At 42.0% G+C, this 21,173-nt stretch overlaps 6 protein-coding genes across 6 annotated transcripts; 4 read left to right on the top strand and 2 right to left on the bottom strand.

The window, feature by feature from the left end:
* The first annotated feature begins 49 nt into the window (after positions 1-49).
* ppig (peptidylprolyl isomerase G (cyclophilin G)) lies at positions 50-4,792 on the top strand. Its single transcript, XM_049727306.2, has 13 exons — positions 50-205; positions 722-820; positions 1,053-1,127; positions 1,211-1,318; positions 1,422-1,466; positions 1,545-1,632; positions 1,718-1,747; positions 1,830-1,969; positions 2,053-2,227; positions 2,303-2,482; positions 2,570-2,654; positions 2,737-2,876; positions 2,994-4,792. Exons 2-13 carry the CDS (start codon positions 760-762, stop codon positions 3,931-3,933), a joined length of 2,067 nt encoding a protein of 688 aa, XP_049583263.1. The 5' UTR covers positions 50-205; positions 722-759; the 3' UTR covers positions 3,934-4,792.
* On the bottom strand, positions 4,478-8,226 carry cfap210 (cilia and flagella associated protein 210). The gene is made up of 9 exons (XM_049727310.2): positions 7,653-8,226; positions 7,222-7,430; positions 6,983-7,156; positions 6,654-6,859; positions 6,426-6,582; positions 6,218-6,357; positions 5,897-6,089; positions 5,519-5,683; positions 4,478-5,449 (listed from the first exon to the last, which is right to left on the bottom strand). Exons 1-9 carry the CDS (start codon positions 7,699-7,701, stop codon positions 5,099-5,101), a joined length of 1,644 nt encoding a protein of 547 aa, XP_049583267.1. The 5' UTR covers positions 7,702-8,226; the 3' UTR covers positions 4,478-5,098.
* Positions 8,227-8,315: 89 nt separating this feature from the next.
* phgdh (phosphoglycerate dehydrogenase) lies at positions 8,316-12,437 on the top strand. The gene is made up of 12 exons (XM_049727311.1): positions 8,316-8,604; positions 9,566-9,717; positions 9,798-9,863; positions 10,083-10,137; positions 10,306-10,404; positions 10,487-10,619; positions 10,715-10,863; positions 10,951-11,103; positions 11,247-11,385; positions 11,558-11,685; positions 11,767-11,989; positions 12,152-12,437. The coding sequence occupies exons 1-12, from the start codon at positions 8,467-8,469 to the stop codon at positions 12,304-12,306; spliced, it is 1,590 nt and encodes a 529-aa protein (XP_049583268.1). The 5' UTR covers positions 8,316-8,466; the 3' UTR covers positions 12,307-12,437.
* Positions 12,438-12,582: 145 nt separating this feature from the next.
* Positions 12,583-15,789, top strand: klhl23 (kelch-like family member 23). The gene is made up of 4 exons (XM_049727309.2): positions 12,583-13,407; positions 13,537-14,736; positions 14,862-15,014; positions 15,102-15,789. The coding sequence occupies exons 1-4, from the start codon at positions 13,350-13,352 to the stop codon at positions 15,410-15,412; spliced, it is 1,722 nt and encodes a 573-aa protein (XP_049583266.1). The 5' UTR covers positions 12,583-13,349; the 3' UTR covers positions 15,413-15,789.
* Positions 15,790-16,105: 316 nt separating this feature from the next.
* ssb (small RNA binding exonuclease protection factor La) lies at positions 16,106-19,628 on the top strand. Its single transcript, XM_049727534.1, has 12 exons — positions 16,106-16,241; positions 17,095-17,152; positions 17,252-17,355; positions 17,426-17,600; positions 17,775-17,882; positions 17,957-18,060; positions 18,145-18,216; positions 18,300-18,342; positions 18,429-18,569; positions 18,709-18,895; positions 18,971-19,093; positions 19,164-19,628. Exons 2-12 carry the CDS (start codon positions 17,102-17,104, stop codon positions 19,241-19,243), a joined length of 1,188 nt encoding a protein of 395 aa, XP_049583491.1. The 5' UTR covers positions 16,106-16,241; positions 17,095-17,101; the 3' UTR covers positions 19,244-19,628.
* Positions 19,260-21,002, bottom strand: mettl5 (methyltransferase 5, N6-adenosine). The gene is made up of 7 exons (XM_049727572.2): positions 20,653-21,002; positions 20,458-20,572; positions 20,188-20,372; positions 19,967-20,049; positions 19,811-19,862; positions 19,687-19,736; positions 19,260-19,366 (listed from the first exon to the last, which is right to left on the bottom strand). The coding sequence occupies exons 1-7, from the start codon at positions 20,750-20,752 to the stop codon at positions 19,325-19,327; spliced, it is 627 nt and encodes a 208-aa protein (XP_049583529.1). The 5' UTR covers positions 20,753-21,002; the 3' UTR covers positions 19,260-19,324.
* Positions 21,003-21,173: the final 171 nt, after the last annotated feature.

Consider the following 21,173-nt stretch of genomic DNA (forward strand, 5'->3'; position numbering starts at 1 on the left):
TCTTTGGCGGAGTCATTGACGTGCCGTAAAGTAGTCACTATCTGCTGAAAACAAAAAAATGGCGCACGATTCCTTCCCGAAATGCACTGACGTGACGTCCTCATCGCGCCATCTTCGGAAGCGGACGAGCAGTGGACATTGAATGAAGAGCCGTGCCTTTTGAAAGAAACGCCTGCTGCATGGAGTGATAATATCCATTTTTCAGGTAATACGAGTTTGCATTCATTATGTCTCGACTATTAAATCGTCCATGTTGCTCTTGAGCGTAGCTGCCCTGGAATCCATCCATGTTGCCGTGCTAAATTATGCTAAATTATAGCAGCGAGGCCCGTACAGATATCCAGTAGGAATCTGGGATCAATGTCAAATTTAACATTATAAATGAGCATTTTATGAATGTGTGAACCAAGAAAGTGCGTCAGTTATAAATTTCAAACATTTTCAACATGCTATGTAGTTAGCACGAGCCGCGTGGGATTTTAAATGGTAGCTAGGCTAATGTTAGCACATTTCAGTTGGAAGCAAGTAGATAGGAGCTGGAACCATTTCTCCGTTTAAAATTTTCAACTCTTAAATTTAGAGCTCTATTGTTCACACAGCCTTTTCTATATTTAGAGGGAAAAGTTAATGGATTGAAAACTTAGGTAATGTCTCCTGTCTATTGGTGTCATTGCAGCTATGTAATATATATAATAATATTATTATGTGTCTGTTATCTAAGGTTTTGCTCCTTCAGGTGGTTCAGCAACTCCTGTCATCATGGGGATCAAGGTTCAACGTTCTCGGTGCTTTCTTGACATTGGAATTGGAAGCGCAGCAGGTAAGATCGGATGTTTGGAAGACTTCGATTCTTGATAAAAAAAAAATTTAGCTGATAATGGACAGTTCTGTGTTGTACTGAGATGTACTTCTAATATTTTGACAAATATTGAAATCTCCATCAAAAAAAGTCATATTGGTCTGGCCCCATTTAACTTTCTATTTAGTTACACTATTACCACATGTTTTATATAATACAGGTTTCCATTTTTTAAAATCCATTTCTTTTGCAGTGGGTCGAATCATTATCGAGTTGTTTACCGACGTTTGTCCCAAAACATGTGAAAACTTCAGATGCCTTTGCACAGGTGAGTTATTCACTACAATTTCACTCCTATTAAAATTTCACTGCAAAAAATATATCTCTCATTCACATTGTATTTTCTTCTAGGTGAGAAAGGTGTTGGTAAAGGAACCCAGAAACCTCTCCATTACAAAGGATGCCTGTTCCATCGTATTGTGAAAGACTTTATGATTCAAGGAGGAGACTTTAGCGAAGGTGGTTGCTTAATTTTATTGATTTATTATGAAGCATCACTAAAATAACACACCAAAGAAATGAACAGAAACATCTTATGATCTACTTTCTTTTGTTTCTGTAGGCAATGGAAGAGGGGGCGAGTCCATCTATGGAGGCTTTTTTGAAGGTAAAGATGTTGCGGGCTAATTAAATGACCATTGGCTTGAAAATGGTGATACAATTTTTGCAATCCCTATACCCCCAGACGAAAGCTTTGCTGTGAAACATAACAAGGAGTACATGCTGTCTATGGCCAATAGAGGAAAAGATACAAATGGATCACAGTTTTTCATGTAGGCACCCAGACGTTTTCTCAATATTACTGAATTGATGTCATTATTTGCTTGTGAATGTGTTGTTTTCTCTGAATCTTCTCAGCACAACAAAACCAACTCCCCATTTGGACGGGTAAGAACTGTGCAGTTGCAATTCTTTGCATTGATATGATGCACAATGCACATTTTAATTTTTTTTTTTTTTTTTTTGGCAGGGTCCATGTGGTTTTTGGTCACGTGATTTCTGGTCAAGAGGTCGTACAAACTATGGAGAATGAGAAAACGGATCCCAACAGCCGACCCTATGCCGAAATCAAGGTTTTAAACTGTGGGGAACTTGTCCCCAAATCAAAAGGTTTGCTCCCAAAAATGAGTCAAGCAAGTATTTTCTAACTCTGCCAGGTATGTCCGTCTTAACCACGTCTTATGTTTTTGTAGCAAAGAAACATGACAAGAAAAAAGAGCGAGCCTCGTCAAGCTCCAGCAGCAGTTCAAGTGACTCCGACAGCTCCTCGGCATCGTCCTCTGACTCTGAAGAGTCTGACAAGGAGGCCAAGAAGCAGAAAAAGAAAGCCAAGAAGCAAAAGAAGAAACAGGAAAAGGAGAAAAAGACGTAATTGACCCTCAGATTCATTTTAGCACGTAACTTTTGAAAACCGCCGCTGATTTATCACTTGTGTTTTCACAGTGCCGAGCCTGAGATTGTCGAAGAGAAAGAACAAGAAGAGGTGGTCACATCCACCGTGCGCCCTGAAGAAATACCTCCCATTCCTGAGAATCGGTTCCTAATGAGACTCTCACCAGCCGAGAGAAAAAAGGAGGAGCCCGAGAAGGACAAAGACGGCAAAGATGAACGGCCTCGAGACAGGTGGGTCACTCCAAACTTTTTGCCCTGTGTTGATTGAGGGAAATTTAAACATTAGTTGATTAAACATTCATGTGTTGCTCCTGGCAGATCTGGCGCGCAACATAATTCTCAATATAACAGAAGATTGGTAATGACACGATCCGGCAGGAAGATCAAAGGCAGAGGCCCCAGGGTGAGCGTGTGTTCCTCAAACCGGCTGCACTTTTCCATCTGTCCGCCCGCAATCGATTCAGTATGTCTTTTCTCCCCTGCAGAGATACCGAACTCCTTCACGTTCTCGTTCAAGATCCAGAGATCGCTATCGCCGTAGCGAAACTCCGCCCCACTGGCGTCTGGAGTTGCAGCGTCAGAGGATGAGAGCAGTCACGGGGGAGCGTTGGATTAAAGGGGACAAGTAAGATGCCACAAGAAAACCCTCGTCATTGTAGTGCTTAACATTATCGCACACGTAACATTTTTATTTGGTTGGATGGATGGATGATTGGACATTTCTTTTTATTTTTTTCCCCAGAGGTGACATGAGTGAGGACAAGGACGAGGCCGCTAACACTCAGAGGAGAGAACGGCGGACCTCGGCTTCAAAGGGTGAGCACACCGACGACGGGAAAAAGGACAAGAAGTCTCGATCGCAGAGATCCAGAAGCAAGGACAATTCAGGGGAGAAGCAAGGTAAGCAGAAGGACAAGAAAAGGCCCAAGTCAAAAAGCCGCAGTAAAAGCAGAGAAAAGAGCAGAAGGTCCAAAAGCAGAGAGAAGAGGAGACGGTCCAAAAGCAAAGAGAAGAGTCACAAACATAAGAGTAGTGAGAAGAAGGCTCGCTCTAGGAGCAAAGAACGAAACGCGGACAAGAAAGACAAGGAGAAGGAAAGCGATCAGCACGGCAAAAAGAAAAATAAAGACCAAGAGCCCGACGGCAAGAAGAGAGAGGATTCCAAAACGAGCAACGGCGAGACAAGGCAGACAAAGTCTCAAAGCAAAGAGAGAAGTTCCAAGGACCGCCACCGATCCAGCAGCAGGACCCGAGAAAAGAGTGGACGCGGCGCCTCCAAAGACAAAGACGAAAAACGGGACAGAGAGAGGGGAAGGGAGCGTAGCAGGAGCGAGCGTAGGCGACACGGCGACGAAAGGCGGAGGACGCGTAGTCGGGAGCGCAGAAGCAAGGGCCACGATACTCACAGAAGCAGGCGCTCAAGAAGCAAGAGCAGCAGGAGGGGGCGGAGCAAGGATCGCAAGGACAGCCAACGGAGAAGAAGACACAGCAGCAGCTCCAGCAGCAGCAGCAGCTCCTCAGACAGCGATCAAGACAGACGCAAGCGTCGCAAGAGCCTCGAGTCCAAACGCAGAAGATCCAAAAGCGCCTCCAAGGACCGGAAAAGAGCTGACGCGACAAAAAGCAAAAGCAACAACAAGAGGAATCACTCGAGCTCCAGTTCGAGCTCTCGCAGCGACTGAGCTCGTCTTAAAGGGGAAGTCGTTTCCAAAATGTTCTTTAACATATGTTCTAGGCGTACCCGCTAGTCTGAACACGACATTCCTAAGTATAAAAAAAATAATAATAATCTGATTTCAAAAACTCAATTTAAATCAGAATGTCGAGATTCGACTAGCACATACAACATATTGGCAAGAAAAAAAAAATGCAACTTGATTTCCTCTTGAGAATGGCTTGCCGCTTTTATTTTCTTCTTCTCCGATACGTCCTCATATAATGGTCAGCCTACTTCGTCTTTCAACAAAGAGCCGCACACATCGATATTCCTTACATGTCCACAGTGCCACTTTTGAATTCTCTGGCAGTCAAACAAGAGGCTGGAAAGAGAAGCGCTCGAGCGGAACCGATAAATTGCAGCAACCAATGTGCTGCATCTTGTGAGCAGAGGTCTTTTTTTTCCTTTTTTTTTTTTTTTTGTTTTAGCACGAAACAGGAAGGCAGACTGATGGCGTGCTGAAGGTGGGGACAGAAAACCACACCATAGTTTGATTATTTGGTTCAGCCGGTTAAAGATTTTACTGTAAGACATGTTTTTTTTTTTTGTTTTCTACTGAAACTTTTATTTAACCTTTTTGGGGGGAGTAGCAAAAGAGATTTTTTTTTTTGCATGCCTGTTCCAGACCTTGAGGTTTTATCTTCACCCATTGACGTTTTAAATGACACCACATAGTCTTTGTATTCTTGTTGTCGTTTTGTTTGTTTTTTCTTTTTAACGGAGTAAACTGTAATGTCAGCTTAAAAATCATCTTATGTGAAATGCTCTAAGTAGGAGCTCCTCTCTGTAGATTGGAATTAAAATACATCGTTTTGATTTTAAAATACTGCTGCAACGTTCTACAATTATTAGCACTCACAAAATACAGTTACGTCGATAAATAGTGAGCAAGCGATCCTGAGAATGTAAAGTACTACTCGTTGGGTGCCACAAGAGGGCGCCAAAGCAGCACTTTTCCACCAGGAGAAAAAATGTCAAATATGCAGGGTGACACTCTTACTATACATTCCAGTGAAAATATATTCAGAATTTGACACACCACAGTAAAGAACAGCAACGCCAGATAAATTATGATTTCGAATTCGTCTAAATCTTTGTCTTCATCAAAATTGTCAAGTTCAGCCAGTAAACTATAACCATGTAAAGCCCAACCTCTTCTTTGCATCTTCAATATCTACAACCTCATGGAGCTTCTTAATATCATGTGTCTTGTCTGAGACATATTTGGGCATTTCGGCACCGCTGCTGTCGTGAACGAGGTAGCGAGGTCTCGCTCCGGTGAAAGTGGGCCCCCCGGATACCCCTTCCCTCACGGCTTTGTAGAGTGGAAGCACACTGCGCTGAGCCGTGGCGGCTGCCTGGACCACAGCCCTTGAGTACTGTTGAAAGCCGAGCTCCTCCTCAGCGAGGAGCTCCATGTTCTTGGCTTCAAACTCGCGCTCAGCTTGCCTTACTTGATGCTGCCGGGCTTTTCTCTCCACCTGCATTGGAGCAAAAACGACCAAATGTCAAAACTGACTCCCGAGTCAACTCTTGCCTTCATCATCTACCATCTGGCTTGCATTGAAGTCCTGAATCTTTTGGAGCTCCTGCCGGATTCTCTGGGCCTTCTTTTGCTCTTCTTCAACAAATACTCTGTCACCTTCTTTCTTCGCTTGAAGAGCTTCTTTTTCTTTCTCCTTTCTGATTAGTTCATTTTGGTCTTTCTCTTGAATCTAGCCAGACAAATTTGCCACGTTGAAATGCCACAAACTCTCCAGAAGAAACATTCTGCACTGTTTTTTTCCCGAAAAGTGGAAAATCCAGGTCCAGAATTTAAAACTCGGCCACAGTTTGGTTTTAACTCAGGTGATTTGGCGGTTTTAAGAGCTTAAACTCTGGCATGAGACTTTTACATTCTGGACCTGGCTTCGCCACGATACTTTTACCACTTGTTCCCTGTGAGCTGCGATTGACTTCATCATTTTCAGCCTCTTCTGCTCCTCCTCCCATTCCTGCTGCATCCTCTGTGCATCCTGCTCTGCGACAGCCTTGGCAACGCTTTGCTGCTTCTGCCGCTTCTCCTCTTGCTGAACCAATGTCAGCTTGTCCATAATCTTCTCTTTGCGATTCTGGACCTCTCTGAGCAGAGAGAAAATGGTCTTGATTCTCCAGTCGCGATGCTGCCACGTGAGTGCTAAATATTATATTCTCACTTTTGACCAATGAGGATGCGGCAGAAAAAGGAATACATTTCTGCTAGTTCTTACCTGAGCAACTCCTTCTCTTTATCCCGCCTTAACTTCATCATCTTCTCCTTTGCAGAAAGGAACAGTTTTCTTTGGGCTTCCTCCGCCTCCTGTTTTTCCGCATCGGCCGCCTTTGCAATGTCTCTTTGAGTGAGATGCTCCTATGGAAAGGTGCTAGTATGTCAAGCAGTTAAACGTGGTTGCAAAAAAAATTTGTGAGCCTGCCCACCCGCTGAGCTTTCATGAAATCAATCTTCTGCTCGACTTTTGACTGCTCCTCCATTTTTTGCTCCCGTTGATGGAGCTCTTGAAGCCGTTGGATTTCCTCACCGTCCTTCTTTGTCTCTTGCTTCTGTCGTTCTCGTTCTAGTTGTTTTCCCTTAATCCTACACGACAATTCAATCTTGAAAAACACGATGTGGCTATTAATCGTTTTGTTAAAGAATTGATCACCTACTGCTTGTCCAGTTCTTCAGCAAAAACTTTGCACTCCTCTTTTTTCTTTTGCGTTCGTTCCTGTTCTTTTTGGAGAGCTTCATCATCTCTGGTCTTCACCATCTGTATGTATTCTTTTTCCAGGTCCTCAGAAGTGTTCTTCCTGCTTTGTTTCAACTTTATCTGGGCTTCTCTTTCCTTCAGAACTTCTGTTAGCAAGAGTGCCCGCTGTGAGACGAAATAAACAACATCCGAATATTTATTGTAATTTTTAGTTCACTACTTTTAGAGATATTGCTTTAATTATCGGAATCAAATTCTCAGCATTCACATCTTACGTAAGATACTTACGTGTAATCCTTTGACTCGCTCTGTTTCATAGTAGAGCTGCTCCTTTGCCTTCTCGATCGCCTCTTTCCGCTTTTCTTCTCGATATTTGGCTTCTTCCATATCGATCTGTTTCCTTTTCTCCTCTTCAATCTGCTCCCGGATCTTTTTTGCCTCCAGCTTCTTCTGTCTTTGACACTTGAAATAAGCAGAAGGGTTTAACATGCAAACTTTATATACCACCTCCAATGCAGTCCACTTACTGCAAGTGTGTTAGGCCACAATTTGGCCATCTGTTTGGATTTCAGATGCAAGGCCTGCCTCTCCCTCATGGCCTCCATCATTGCTTCCTTCCCTTTGTCCACATGATTAATTTCATCCTGGATCCTCAGCCAGTCAGCCTTGGATAAAACAGTGATCTGACGGAGATCTGGAAACTGGATTGCCTCGTTGGGGTCTTCAGCTGGAAAGGCTAAGAGAAATGAGGTTGCCACAAAAATAGAATACAACTTTGAAGGCTAATTCTTATATTTGTTGAAATTTTAAAAAACAAAATTAAGATATTAAATGTGTATACCAGGTTAGACTTAATTTTCAAACTGCATTAAAATGAGCAATTTTCTGCACCTATAATGTTGCATAACTAAATTAAAAATATAACTAGGATGAGAAAAAAAATACAATTAGCTCTCACCACTTTTACCAGCTCCTCTCCGTTGGCCATGTTGAACTGCTGATGACATTTTCCCCTCTAACACAGTAATACTATTATTAAGTAAAGTTCCTAACTAAAGCAACATGTTCCAACTTTGTCAACGCCACAATTGAATCATTTGTTGCCTTGTTTCCAAGCAACCCATGAAGTACTCCCGCCTGCTGCCGCAAGATGGTGCTGCTGGTCATAGTTCTAATTGTTTATTTCGCAATAAAATACTTTAATAACGATTTAAAACAAATGTATTTGTACGCTTTTATTAGTATTACTATGTGCGATGTTTTGGGTAGGCATGAAAGAAATGTCAAGTTTTTTTTAAAAAAAGTTGTCCGTCATTGTGGTTAGGCAGAGACAGGACTAACTGGTTTGCAGTGAGGTAATTTGGCAATCATCACCAAACGAGACTTCCCCTATTGTCCAAAGTTTCCAACAGTTCTTCTGCTTTTTAAATTACTTTTCATTCTTTAAATGTAAATATTAGTTTTAATTTTTTTTGCTAATATATGGAGTATTTGTCTTGTGCAAAAATGAAAAATGCCAATGAGCAGAAATCGTCAGATCTGTCACGCCGATAGGAGGCGTGTTTTCTTCTTCAAAAATAAAAAATAAAAAAAAGTGGGGGCTGTCCTCCACACCCGCATGGCCATTCATAACCCACGAGCAACTTGCCGTGGCCATCATCAGTCGTCGCCGGAGCCTTCTTTTCGCACTCCTCCAGGACTAGTTGCTCATTCATCAGCAACCCTGCCTGCACGAGAGACTTTCTTCTTACACAACACACAAGCCCCCTAAAATGGCCTCCATCTCCATTAAGAGCGTTCTCATCAGCGAAAGCGTGGATCCTCGCTGCAAGACCATCCTGGAAGAAAATGGCATCCGGGTAACGGAGAAGCACAATATGAAAAAGGAGGAATTGATCGCTGAAATCAAGGTAGGAATGTCATTGGAAGTCTGCATTGCGTAAAAGCCTCTTCCAACTACTATGTCTTCTTTTCTTCCACTTTCCACGAATGCTTTGGGGGTGAAATGTGATTTTAATGCTTGGTAACTTCCACACTGACGTTTTTTTTTTCAAGCTGAATGTATTTCAGTTGCAGATGAGTTTTCAGTGAAGGTGTACGGTGTGAGTTTGGTTAGCACCGCCCTGCTCTGACAAGATGATGCAATTCAGCCCACTACTTTCTCGAAGAGCTGCTGAGCCTGGCATAAATTGTGCACGTGACTCACACTAACACAAAAATATTTCCTTTTTGTCCACAGCAGGAATCTTTACCATCACTAGTTGTTTGTTTTAAACCAGTGGTGGTAAAAGTGCTCCCAGTATATGCTGAAATAGACGTTTATGTATTTGCGTAAATTATAAAATGATAAACTGATAAAAATACAAGTATAGCTTCAAATTCTTAAGTAAATATTTAAAAAGAACAGTCCGAAATGGTGCTGCACTATGTTGATAAATAATTTGCATTTTCACTTAGTATTTGGTTTTACTTCCATTTTGTGAGATTTTTTTTTTCTAGGTCCACACTTCTTTTGTTGAAATATAAGCAAGGGCAGTACTGTTTCAACTTATGTATTGTGATTGACTTTTTTTACTTTGCAAATTATTGTATGATTTTTTTTAATAGATTTTTTAGTCTGATATAGTTAACTTATTGTTAATTTTTTTAGTCCTTTTTTTAATAAAGTTCAATCATGAGTTTTGTTAACAAGGCACAATGAAAAACAGGTGACAGCATGGCGCTGTCAGCACAAGCAACCACTTCAGACTGAAAACTGTTCGGGTGAAGTGGCTTATACCGCTTCTTGGTGTTTGCGTGTTAGTGTGTTTGCATAGTTCATCATCCAGCCACGCGTGTAAGAACCGTTTGCTTTCTCTCTCGTCTCATCAGAACTACGACGGTCTGGTGGTGAGATCTGCTACCAAGGTGACAGCCGACGTCATCAACGCCGCCGCCAATCTCAAAATCATCGGGAGAGCCGGAACCGGTGTTGACAACGTTGACGTTGACGCCGCCACCAAAATGGGCATCATTGTCATGAAGTAAGCGTGTGTGACTAGTCTGAATTTATTGCTGGATTGTTCGCATGGTGAGCTAAGCAGATGTCAAACTTTTGGTGCAGCACGCCGAGTGGCAACACCATCAGTGCGGCTGAACTGACCTGCGCTCTTCTGATGAGCCTCTCAAGGTAAGCAAATATTTGTCTTGCTGACCATTTAGATCAGCTATGAGTATAAATGGTATTTGGGGTCATAACAAGTCAAGCCCACTAGAGAGCGACAAAGGACAACAGTTTTCATATGACCAAATTGCTATTTTCAATTACACATCAAAAGTAGGTCATAGTAATTGGACATTGTGATTTTTCTAGCAAATATGTGACAATTTGAAACTATGTTTCATGCAGAAATGTGCCTCAAGCTGCAATGTCCATGCGAGCCGGCAACTGGGATCGCAAAAAGGTGAGCGGGAGGCTTCACAGCTGACGCTTTTCAATCTCTGTGATGAATTATAGTTGCATGGCCGACTCCATTGTCCAGTCAGTCGTCAGTAATGAGACGCAACATTCCGATTCTGCGGTGCTTTTGATTTAGTCAGCCGGGTCATTGTCAAATTTTCTAATGTTGCAGTTCATGGGCTCGGAGCTGTACGGCAAAGTGCTTGGAATAGTTGGACTTGGAAGAATAGGAAAGGAGGTGGCCAACAGAATGCAGGCGTTTGGCATGAAGGTCGGTCACATCGTCACCTGACGCTACTGAATTTTCCTCGTACTCCGTAATACTCACAAAAAGCATATATATTTTTTTGAAGACGATCGGCTATGACCCAATCACTCCAGTTGAGGTGTCGGCCACCTGGGGGGTGGAGCAAATGTCCCTGGAGCAACTTTGGCCTCTCTGTGACTACATCACAGTCCACACACCATTAATGCCCTCCACTGTTGGTGAGTATCATAAAATTCTTACACAAAACAGTGATTGACATTAGTCCCTAAATCGTATTTGAGTTGATTACTTTTGTCCTCGATATCCTCCCAAGGTCTACTCAGTGACGAAAGCTTTGCCAAATGCAAGAGAGGCGTCAAAGTGGTGAACTGCGCACGTGGTGGCATCATCGACGAAGCTGCCCTCCTCCGAGCTTTGGAGTCCGGACAGTGTGGAGGAGCCGGTCTTGACGTCTTTGTGGAGGCAAGATTAATTTTCAATGTCCTCGTAATATTCTGATTTGTGTGAATAATTAGAATTGCAATAAGGTCCAGCTGGTTTGGTCCACAGGAGCCCCCGCAGGATCGTTCGCTGGTCAACCATCCCAATGTGATCTGCTGTCCGCATCTGGGCGCCAGCACCAAGGAAGCCCAGGCGCGGTGCGGCCAGGACATTGCTCTGCAGATCGTCGATATGGTGAAGGGCAACAAGCTGGTGGGAGCAGTAAGTTGATTTGACTTTATTAATTCATGCTTGCAGTTTCACAATATTGAGGCGGACAAAAATTCTAATTGGATTATTATTAGTTTTTTTTTTCTCTCAAAATTATTTAAAAAAAAAAAATTATATATATTTTTCTATCCCAGGTAAACGCACAAGTTTTGGCGAGCACTTTCTCTCCGGACTCTTCTCCATTGATCAAACTCGGCGAGGCCATTGGAGCTGTGCTGCAGTCGTGTAGCGTGTCAAAGAATCCGCTGAGCCATGTACAGATCACATCTCAAGGTGCGAGCTACGTTATTGTTTTAATTTGATTTTCGCCTGTCAAGTGTTATGAGCTCATATGTAAAATTAGGATTGTGCACCCTCTAGTGGTGGAAAACGTGCACTGTATTTTATCGCTAATAGTAACTGATGAAGCAATTCTGATATACCTTTATTTTTTTTAATTTACCAGGAGATGGCATGAAGTCATCAGCCAGTTACATGACGGCCGCTGTGCTGGTCGGCCTGCTTAACGGCAAATCGGACTCTTGCCCAAACCTCATCAATGTACTGAGTCTAGCTGAGGAATCTGGAATCACGGTATGACTTTGAATTCATACAAAACATCCTGGTTACAATAAATTCTGTGGTGTAAAGTTCCACTTTTCCCGGCATCCTCAGGTGAACCAAAACCACAGCGCGTCGGACGAGGCTTCTCCCGGCACGTGCTTGGTGGAGATCGTGACCGACGGCTTCCGTTACAAAGCGACCGGCACCGTTCAAGGTGGCCGACCGGTCCTACTGGAGCTGAGCGGCAGTGTGTTCAGACAGCCGGTGTCGCTCGCTGGCAATTTACTGTTCTTCAAGGCTTCGCCAAGTCCTCAGCTGCTTTCATCATTGGTTGGTAAGGAATTGGTCCAGGACTCTAAAACTTGACTACTCAAGGTTCATAAACAGTTTACTGTCAAAAAATGATGACGTCAATGCTAGGGCTTAATTCTAGTGTTTGAATTGAGTTTTTGCTCCTTTAATTACACACCAATGTTCTCTCTTTTCGTTCGTTTAGGCCTGCTAGCCGCAGAGGGAGTGCAAATTGAATCTTTCAGTGCTCCTGCAGAGTGCTCCGGTGCGAGTTGGTACTGCGTGGGGGTGTCTTCTCTCCTGCAAGATCTCTGTGCCTTGAAGTCGTTGGTTCAGGAGGCGGCACAGCTCAGTGCTTGAAGCAAGACTTGTGTCTTATTGATCCATCTTTGCCTTAGCATTTATAACTAACATTTACAGAGCCATTTGCTAGTTACATTCCAGTGTTAGGATGATTTTCACTGTTTTGTCAGTAAAACTGATGAAAAATGTGCTTGTTATGTACTTTTCTTATTTTGGGCTGGTTGATATAAGCCCAAAAAAACTGACATTATATCTGACACTTCATTCCTAAAGTACTCAAAATAGTGTTTACATGTTTACTTAGAACTTGCAAATCATTAAATCGGGTAGTAATGTTATGAAAATGGGTATGCACTTATGCAAAATGTTCATTTTAAAGTCCGCAAACAATATTGGGATTCATCCGTTATTAGAACGCCAAGCATAGAAATTATGCAAATATTAAAAGCAGTCATCTTATTTTTAATTTGGAACAATAAAAGTCATACGTACATCAGATATTTTAATAAAAAACACTTCAAGGCGATAAATACGCGCAGCATAACGTCGGGATAACTATAAAAAAATAGCCACTGTATTTAAATGTGATGTTTATTAAATATTAATTGCCAATACATTCGTTTCCCATACCGCAATGGCGGTTCTAGCGGCAACAGACTCGTGTCATGTTAATCCTGTGAGATTAGGTCAAACCTTGGCCACTGTAGAATTAGATTCCAAACACCATGGCAACGACGAGAGTGAGAAAAACACGAGTGGGACCTTGACGCTCATTTGTATACGATTTGTATTCCAAGAGTTGTCTGTCTTTGTACGGCCACACCAATGCGCCGTCCACGTGCGCAACATGATCATGGGACCGTAGATGTTATATTTAGGAGGTGAGAGAGATTCCTTTGACTATCTTTTCTCAAGGGCTTGCTGTCGAGTGCAGCAGGGAGGAGGAGAAGGAGAGCGGCGCGGCGCGGTGGGTCGTGGGGGGATGGCCGCTGTTGCATTGCACACAATCACCAAAATAGGACAGAAGCGACCGGCTGTGACGTCCCTGCGTGCACTAAATTGAGCCCTCCGTGTTTTTTTTGTTTTTTTTTTTGGTCTTTATGGAGAAGAGCAACCAGGAACAACAGTCATCGACGAGAATTGATGGACAAAAGAAAGGTGAGTGTGATCTTCTATTGTTGAATCCATGGGACAACGCTATGAATAATAAATGAAATTGGTATTTATGGTCAGAATATCTGCCTACAGGGTCAAAGTTCGATTATTTTTTATTTTTTGCTGCTGCAGATACAATGTCACAGAAGCTGAATGACGTCTACACCTATGAGTTCTGCGACCCGGATCATCCAGCTGAGATTCTGGATGCCCTCAGGCATTTCTACCTCAATGGACTTTTTACAGACATCACTCTGCAATGCGCCGATGACTCGGAGCGGGTGTTCCGCTGCCACAAGGCGCTACTGTCTGCCAGGAGCTCCTATTTCCAGATTATGTTCACAGCTGATATGAAGGAGAGGTCCAACAGTGTCATCAAGCTGGCCGGAGTAGATTGCGAGGTTCTAGCGGTTTTGGTGGATTACGTTTACACGGCTCAAGTGAGCATCACGGAGAAGAATGTGCAAAGCCTGCTGGAGGCCGCTGATCTGCTGCAGTTCATCTCGGTCAAACGTGCGTGTGAAAGTTTCCTAGTTCGCCTTCTAGATGTTGACAACTGCTTGGGCATGCATGCGTTCGCTCAACTCCACCTATGTCCGCGACTGGAACGTGAGTCCAGGAGGGTGATGCTGAGCAGGTTTGCAGAACTGATCCAGCAAGAGGAGTTCCTGGAACTGGACTCCAATAAGATTCGGACGTTACTGCAGAAACTCAACGTGCCGAGGGATGAACTGCTGATTGACGCGGTGACCAAATGGGTGATCCACGACTTGGAGAACCGTATGCATCGCACTGTGGACCTGTTGCGGTCAATGCATCTGGACCTGGATGAGATTACTTTCCAGCAGTGCCTAGCAACGAGTGACGAAAGATTCAAATCGACGCTCACTCAGGCTCTGACCCCCAAAAGTAAAGCGAGAACCGCAGATGGAAAAACCAACATTTACGTTATTGGAGGATACTACTGGCATCCTCTTTGTGAAGTTCACATATGGGAGCCTACAAGCGACACATGGCAGCGAGGAAAAGACATGCCGGACCATGCGAGAGAGAGCTACAGCGTGGCTTTACTCGGGGCTGACATCTACGTGACAGGAGGCTACAGGACCAACACGGTCGAGGCCCTTGACGCGGTTTTTATTTACAGCTGTGACTATGACGAGTGGACGGAGGCGAGCCCCATGATCACAGCCAGATATTATCATTGTTCGGTTGCTTTGCACGGCTGTATTTATGCTATCGGAGGCTATAGAGGAGGAGCTCCAGAGCAGGAGACAGAATGGTACGATCCACTAAAGAAGAAATGGTTCCCTGGGGCAAGAATGATCCAAGGTGTGCAATGAAACTTGTCAAAATCCCCAACCCAAGCAAAGATTTGGGGTACATAGTTTTTTTTGTAAATTTAGATTTTTGTTTTCATGCATTTTGTAAGTGACTACTTCTTTTGTTCTTTTCAGGTGTAGGAAATGCCACTGCTGGTGTGATGGGAGACAAAATCTATGTGACCGGAGGCCACTATGGATTCAGAGGAAGCTGCACGTATGAGAAAATTCAGGTCTACATGTCAGATATCAAAGAGTGGAGCATTATTACAATAAGCCCTCATCCAGGTATCAGTCCGAGAAGATCAAACAGGAATATACCGTAGATTTATTTGGCATTGCGTTTCAATTGCGATTCCCATCTTCTTTTTTCAGAGTATGGACTGTGTTCTGTGTCTCTTGAGAACAAACTTTATCTGGTCGGCGGACAGACGACGATTGCAGATTGCTATGACACACAGAGAGAGGAATGGAGCTCGATATCGGTGATGAAGGAGAGGAGAATGGAGTGCGGCGCTGCAGTCATCAATGGTTGCATCTATGTCACAGGGGGCTACTCCTATTCTAAAGGGACTTACCTGCAAAGCATTGAGAAGTACGACCCAAAATTAGACACGTGGGAGATTGTCGGGACGCTTCCTAGCCCGTCCAGGTCACATGGATGTGTCTGTGTGTACAGTGTTTAATGTTGAGATCTTTACATACTTCTTGGTTGCTGTGTGCCAAGAACATTGAATGACCAGACGTGCCCATCGGGAAACTATGCAAGTATTAATGGATATTTTTTATTGACCTTACAGGATGAAGAGTTACCTCATATTTGTGTTGGATATTCATTTACTCAAAAGAAATAGCATCAATCAGAACAACAACAATGACCTTAGTTGCTCTTCCTGGGGCTTTTAGATTGGCCTGTGGAAAACCAATTGCATTACACAAAAGAACTATTGATGATTCCATTACTTACACACATAGTATGTCCACACTAAAGCCCTGTAATATTTGTTGCAAACTGGTTACTTGAAATGTATTTACTCTATTAATTTATTTTAAATAAATTTATCTCTAGAAAAAATACATTCATTGATTTATTGCATGTCCTGCGATTGACTGGCGACCAGTCCAGGGTGCATGCTGCGCTAGATCCCAGATGTTCTAATCTAACACATCTGGGATAGGCTCCACCTGCAACCTTGTAATGGAGATAAACAGAAAATACGCTGTAAACCATAAAAAAACAAAATAGCAATGAAATACTACTTTTATATATACTAAATAGTTAGTTCAAATATGATAAACAATCATTTACATTCAAATTTGTCAAATTGTGTGACGGCAGCGACACGTAGCGACAATTTGATGCAATTGCATCTTCTAAACTATTGCGCATTATTGACTTTTGGTCCTGCCGACTTTCCGTAACACGCAGTCAGTCCCACATGTACAAACTGGTGCCAAAGTAAAATCCCTCCGTTTGAAAGACTACATTTTCCACCGGCGCGTATCAAGTGCAACGTAAGTACAATACAACCGGTCAATGGAAGATGAAATATCAGTAGCTTTTTGTTTAAATGCCCGAAAGATTATCATTTTTAATTTACACACGACGCCCCTGTTTAGCAGCACGCTGTCTATCGATAGAATGGAGTCACATGGTTAAACTCATTCAATGTGTGCTAAAATTGTATACCTACATGGATATTATCACAAGTTCATACCGTGGTGTCAATATGAAAGTAATTTTTCTTCTAAATGGAACAATTTGCCTATTTGAGAGCACGCTGTTTGGTTGGTGTGCAACTGCGACATATTAGCTTGCTAGCATGCTAGCTACAATAAAGAACGACATGGTAACGCCAAAAAACAAAACAGGTTTTAATAGACAATTGTATGTGATAGATAATTGTTTTAGCACGTTTGTTTGATTGGTGTGCCTGTGATGTTTTTTTGATGATGGAAATTCATCATGTAATCTAAGTTATTCATTATGAACGCCTCATTTCAGAACTAGTCAAGTTAAAGTTAAAGTCACAATGATCATCGTCACACACATCTGGGTGTGGTGAAATTTGTCTTCTGCATTTAACCCATCCCCATGTGATTTTTTGATCCATCCCCTGGGGGAGAGGGGAGCAGTGAGCAGCAGCGGTGCCGCGCTCGGGAATCATTTGGTGATCTAACCCCCCAAATTCCAATGCTGAGTGCCAAGCAGGGAGGCAATGGGTCCCATTTTTATAGTCTTTGGTATGACCCGGCCGGGGTTTGAACCCACAACCTTCCAGTCTCAGGGCGGACACACTACTACTAGGCCACTGAGCAAAATACCCAAGCTTAATAATAATTTGTGACCATTGTGTTTTGCTCACAGATCAGTCATGTCTGAACAAATGTCCTCAGTTGAAGTGAAAGTGGCTCGACAAGTCGAGGTAATTTATTTATATACTGTTCAATTGGAAGCGTTTTATTCAGGCCTTAAAATATTCTTGATTAAAAAAAATGGACATTTACTGTATTCCTCCTTGCAGTACTACTTTGGGGATCACAATCTTCTCAGGGACAAGTTTCTGAAAGAACAACTTCAGCTTGATGATGGCTGGGTCACATTGGAGACAATGCTCAAATTTAACAGGTTTGTGTCTTTGTTGCACACATTTTATTTTCTCAGAGTTTTTAGTGTTCTCTTTACATTCTCTTTCCAGACTAAAATCGCTCACCTCTGATGCCAACGTCATCATTTCCGCTCTCAAGAAATCACCAAGTGGCCTTTTGGAAGTCAGCGAAGATAAGACAAAAATCAGGAGGTGTCCTGAAAAACCTTTACCTGAACTGAACGACGAGTACAAAGATGCTATCAAGCACAAATCTGTCTACATGGTACTACATCGTTCGCTAGTTTTCCATTCTATAAAATTTCCAGATATCTGTATACATTTTCATGCCATACATTTATTGTTAAAGTACTATAAGGTATTTTTTCATTTGTATCATCAGGATCCGATCTCCCAGTTTTTCACATTACACAATAATTTGTTCCATTTGTTCCTCCAGAAAGGTTTTCCCTTGGGAACCTCCCTTGATGAGATCCAGGAGTGGTTGAATGGCAAAGGCAACATAGAAAACATTCAAATGAGGAGGGATATGGAGAGGCAGTTCAAGGTTGGGAAAAGTTCATTTAAAGTTGATGGATGAAATTTTGGGAAGTGTGATATGAACTCCATTTCTGTTGGCAGGGTTCAGTGTTTATCTGTTTTGACACGGAAGAGTCATCCAAGAAGTTCCTTGAACGTCCCGACATCAAATCATTCAAAGACAATGAGATGCTTGTGTTATCAAGGTTTTTTTTGTATTTTTTTTATATATAAATGAACAATTTATAAGCATGGCTTGTGCAGAGTCAAATGTTCTTTTGTGCTTTTAGGGAAGCCTATCATGCAAAGAAAGCAGAAGAGAGAAAACAACACAAAGCACAGACAAAAGCAAAAGTGAAACAGTGAGTACATAACAGATTTATATTTTCTAAATAAAATAAAAAAAGTTTGAAACTAACATGCTCTTTCCACAAATCTCCCTCAGGGATAAAGAACAGCAACAGAAGCATGCGGAAGAGAAAACTATGGTGAGTGCCCTTAATCCTCTCAAGCTCGGTTCTGTTTTTTTTTTTTGGGAGGTTTGCTAATACGAGCAACGTTTGCCATTTTGCAGGATCAGCTCTTGGAAGAGTACTCGGGTTCTTTGTTAAATTTCTCTGGCGAGCTGCAAGATGTTTCCAGAGAGGACTTTCATGCCGTGTTCTCCGAGCATAAACGAATCAAGTGGGTCGATTTTACAAGAGGGGCCAAAGAGGTAAGTCAAGAATTTCTCCAATTAATATACATATAGTATCACAGATGTTTATTTTATTAGTGGAAGGTATTTTTAAAAATATTTGATAGTTGCATTGTCAAGCATTTGGTTAATCAGATCCGTTTTGATTCTTAACAAGGGCAACCTCCTCTTTGATGGAAATGCAAAAGAAGCATTTGAGAAGGCCAAAGAGGCGAATGACGGCGAGCTTAAAGTGAAGAACAACGTCGTTACTTGGAAGCTGCTTGAAGGGGAAGAGGAAAAAGAGGTCTTGAAGAAGATCATTAAAGCGCAACAAGAATCACTCAGCCGGAATAAAGACAGAGGTAACGACTCAGTCAAAACACAGACCATCGCTTGATTCTCCTGCTTTTAATTAAAATAATTTGTCTGTCTTAAAGGCAGGGGAAAATCCGGCGGTAGAGGAAGAGGAGGTCGCAAAGGGAAAGGGGGAAGAGATCAAAACAGAACTCAATACCAGGGCAAGAAGACGAAATTTGAAAGTGATGACGAGGAGGAGGCGGGTATGTAAACATTTATTCCAAGGCAGTATCACAGTATTTGCGTGAAATAAGAATTTGCTTTTTCCTCCAGCCCCTGCAGCCCCAAAGAGAGAACTCGAGGAAGCCGATGGTCCCGCGGCTAAGGTGGCCAAAACTGAAAATGGATCCTAATGAGGCCACGCGCTGATCATTTCTTTTGGACAAAACATTTATTATATACAGAGGCAAACAAGTCCATTCCAGTCAAAAGCATCAAGCTTTGGAGAAGCGAAGGAAGTCCACCTGAATGTCAACCTGGAGAGCAAACCTTGGTGTCAGTAATCTGCTTTGGAAGTCCTTTATTGTTTCTCTTCAGACGATTTGATTTTTATTATGTATAACCTACTGCTCTCTGAGACTCGGACTGTAATTTAATTTCAACTGAACATTTTAGTTGGTTTTCTAAGACTCCTCGTGTGACAAAAAACTTCCCTTCGTTAGTAAAAAAAAAAAAAAAAAAAGCTTTGCTATTACGTTTTCATTGTGAATTGCAAATAAACCATGCTTAACAATTGAACCGTTTTAATGTGCTTGCTCAGCTCTTGGAAAAGAGTGTGAAGGGTATTTAAACTCACCGATTTCTTTTTGTGAAACTTATAAGATGCCGGTAAGTTGTATCTCAGTTCTGGTTAGGGTTAAAGAAAAAAAATCAAGGAAGTCAACTAGTTTGTTTCAACAGTTCTAATGTGCATGCATTACCTGCTATGACTTCCATCTTCACTCCCCAATCATTTGCCTTCTTTTGTATGTGCTGCAATGGGAGAAATAACAAACTTGTCAGACACACTCACTGTTTTTGTTAATTTACTGCCTGCAAAGTTAATTGCAAGAATGGGGGAAAGAGGGTTAACTTACCTCACGTGTTGATGTTTTATGAAGTGAATATACAGCTGTCTTTGCCATTGTTATAGCAGCTCTCAAAAACTTCATGTCCATACCTTGAGGAAAACAATTCAGAATATTTTTTACTAAGGTAGAAGCTCATAAATTGGCACATTAATTATCAACACATTTGGCACTAAAGTCTCCAATCGAAAATGATTGATGGTGCATAAATCTGATAATTACTTCCTCACCCTGATTATGTTTTGTTCCAAAAGGAGGATTCATGATGACAGTGTCAAAACTGTTACGATAGTCTTCTGTCTTCAGTGAACACAAGTCACACTGGACCAGATCAACATTGGAAAGCTCGAATTCATCCACATTTCTTCTGAAAATGTCCAGCGCGTCGTTGTCGATGTCAAAGCCGACGCATAACCTTTAGAAGACATGCCAGAGAAGCTTACCCAGTGATATTTCAGTATTAATGTTGTTAATTATTACAAAACGCCAGATAAACGCACCCAGCTTCGAGCATCGCCGCACCGATGCTGAGAACTCCACAGCCACATCCGAGATCCGCCACCAGTTTCGCCTCAATGTCATCAAACGTGTTGTGTATAGTGTACAGCATGCACGCTGCAGAATCACAAAGTAAATTTTGATCAATTTAAAGGAAAGTAAACAAACGCCCAGGTGAGCGCATGCTGTTTTCTCACCGGCAATATGTGCACTGGTTGGATATTGTTCCAGAAGGATTTTGGGCTCTTCAAATGTATCCACTTGTTGTAGACAACTTTCCAACTCTTTAAGTTTCATCGTGGGCAACTATCAAAACTTAACTTGTCCATTGAATGACTGACAAGGCGATAGTTTTCAGTAAAATGTGAAATTTTACTGTCGACGAGACAACTTCCGTTTTGGTTGTATCAACCAAAGCATACCGACGTGGAAAATAACGCGCGAGAATGGAGCCGATCAAATTGTTGCCAATATTAAATAAAACATTACCCTTTAAAACATGACATTGTAACGACCATAAAATACAAATGCACCACGTCAAATCTGAAACATGAAATTAAATTGCACTTCTTTCTACTCTTTCTTTAGACGCTTTCTCTAGAAAGCATGACAGTTCACAATTTTTCATTTCTATTTTACAGATGGGTTGGATTAAAATTAGGCTGCTGTTGTATAAAAGCAAAATAATAATAAAAAATAAAAATAAAAAAAACATAAT

This window comes from Syngnathus scovelli, chromosome 8 (genome assembly GCF_024217435.2).
Source record: "Syngnathus scovelli strain Florida chromosome 8, RoL_Ssco_1.2, whole genome shotgun sequence".
NCBI classification, from domain to species: domain Eukaryota; kingdom Metazoa; phylum Chordata; class Actinopteri; order Syngnathiformes; family Syngnathidae; genus Syngnathus; species Syngnathus scovelli.

Bases quoted from the DNA above. Each gene is read 5' to 3' on its own strand.
- ppig (XM_049727306.2), top strand. From the start codon at position 760: ATGGGGATCAAGGTTCAACGTTCTCGGTGCTTTCTTGACATTGGAATT. The intron at 1,319-1,421 runs GTGGTTGCTTAA...TTGTTTCTGTAG, and splicing joins AGGAGGAGACTTTAGCGAAG to GCAATGGAAGAGGGGGCGAG. The intron at 1,748-1,829 runs GTAAGAACTGTG...TTTTTTTGGCAG, and splicing joins CCAACTCCCCATTTGGACGG to GGTCCATGTGGTTTTTGGTC.
- cfap210 (XM_049727310.2), bottom strand. From the start codon at position 7,701: ATGTCATCAGCAGTTCAACATGGCCAACGGAGAGGAGCTGGTAAAAGT. The intron at 6,358-6,425 runs GTGGGCAGGCTC...ACCTTTCCATAG, and splicing joins ATTTCATGAAAGCTCAGCGG to GAGCATCTCACTCAAAGAGA. The intron at 5,684-5,896 runs GTAAAAGTATCG...TTGTCTGGCTAG, and splicing joins CAGCTCACAGGGAACAAGTG to ATTCAAGAGAAAGACCAAAA.
- phgdh (XM_049727311.1), top strand. From the start codon at position 8,467: ATGGCCTCCATCTCCATTAAGAGCGTTCTCATCAGCGAAAGCGTGGAT. The intron at 10,138-10,305 runs GTGAGCGGGAGG...CTAATGTTGCAG, and splicing joins GCAACTGGGATCGCAAAAAG to TTCATGGGCTCGGAGCTGTA. The intron at 11,386-11,557 runs GTGCGAGCTACG...TTAATTTACCAG, and splicing joins TGTACAGATCACATCTCAAG to GAGATGGCATGAAGTCATCA.
- klhl23 (XM_049727309.2), top strand. From the start codon at position 13,350: ATGGAGAAGAGCAACCAGGAACAACAGTCATCGACGAGAATTGATGGA. The intron at 13,408-13,536 runs GTGAGTGTGATC...TTGCTGCTGCAG, and splicing joins AATTGATGGACAAAAGAAAG to ATACAATGTCACAGAAGCTG. The intron at 14,737-14,861 runs GTGTGCAATGAA...TGTTCTTTTCAG, and splicing joins TGGGGCAAGAATGATCCAAG to GTGTAGGAAATGCCACTGCT.
- ssb (XM_049727534.1), top strand. From the start codon at position 17,102: ATGTCTGAACAAATGTCCTCAGTTGAAGTGAAAGTGGCTCGACAAGTC. The intron at 17,601-17,774 runs GTACTACATCGT...TTGTTCCTCCAG, and splicing joins AGCACAAATCTGTCTACATG to AAAGGTTTTCCCTTGGGAAC. The intron at 18,061-18,144 runs GTTTTTTTTGTA...TTGTGCTTTTAG, and splicing joins GAGATGCTTGTGTTATCAAG to GGAAGCCTATCATGCAAAGA.
- mettl5 (XM_049727572.2), bottom strand. From the start codon at position 20,752: ATGAAACTTAAAGAGTTGGAAAGTTGTCTACAACAAGTGGATACATTT. The intron at 20,050-20,187 runs GTGAGGAAGTAA...GTTTTCCTCAAG, and splicing joins TGGAACAAAACATAATCAGG to GTATGGACATGAAGTTTTTG. The intron at 19,863-19,966 runs GTAAGTTAACCC...CTCCCATTGCAG, and splicing joins ATAAAACATCAACACGTGAG to CACATACAAAAGAAGGCAAA.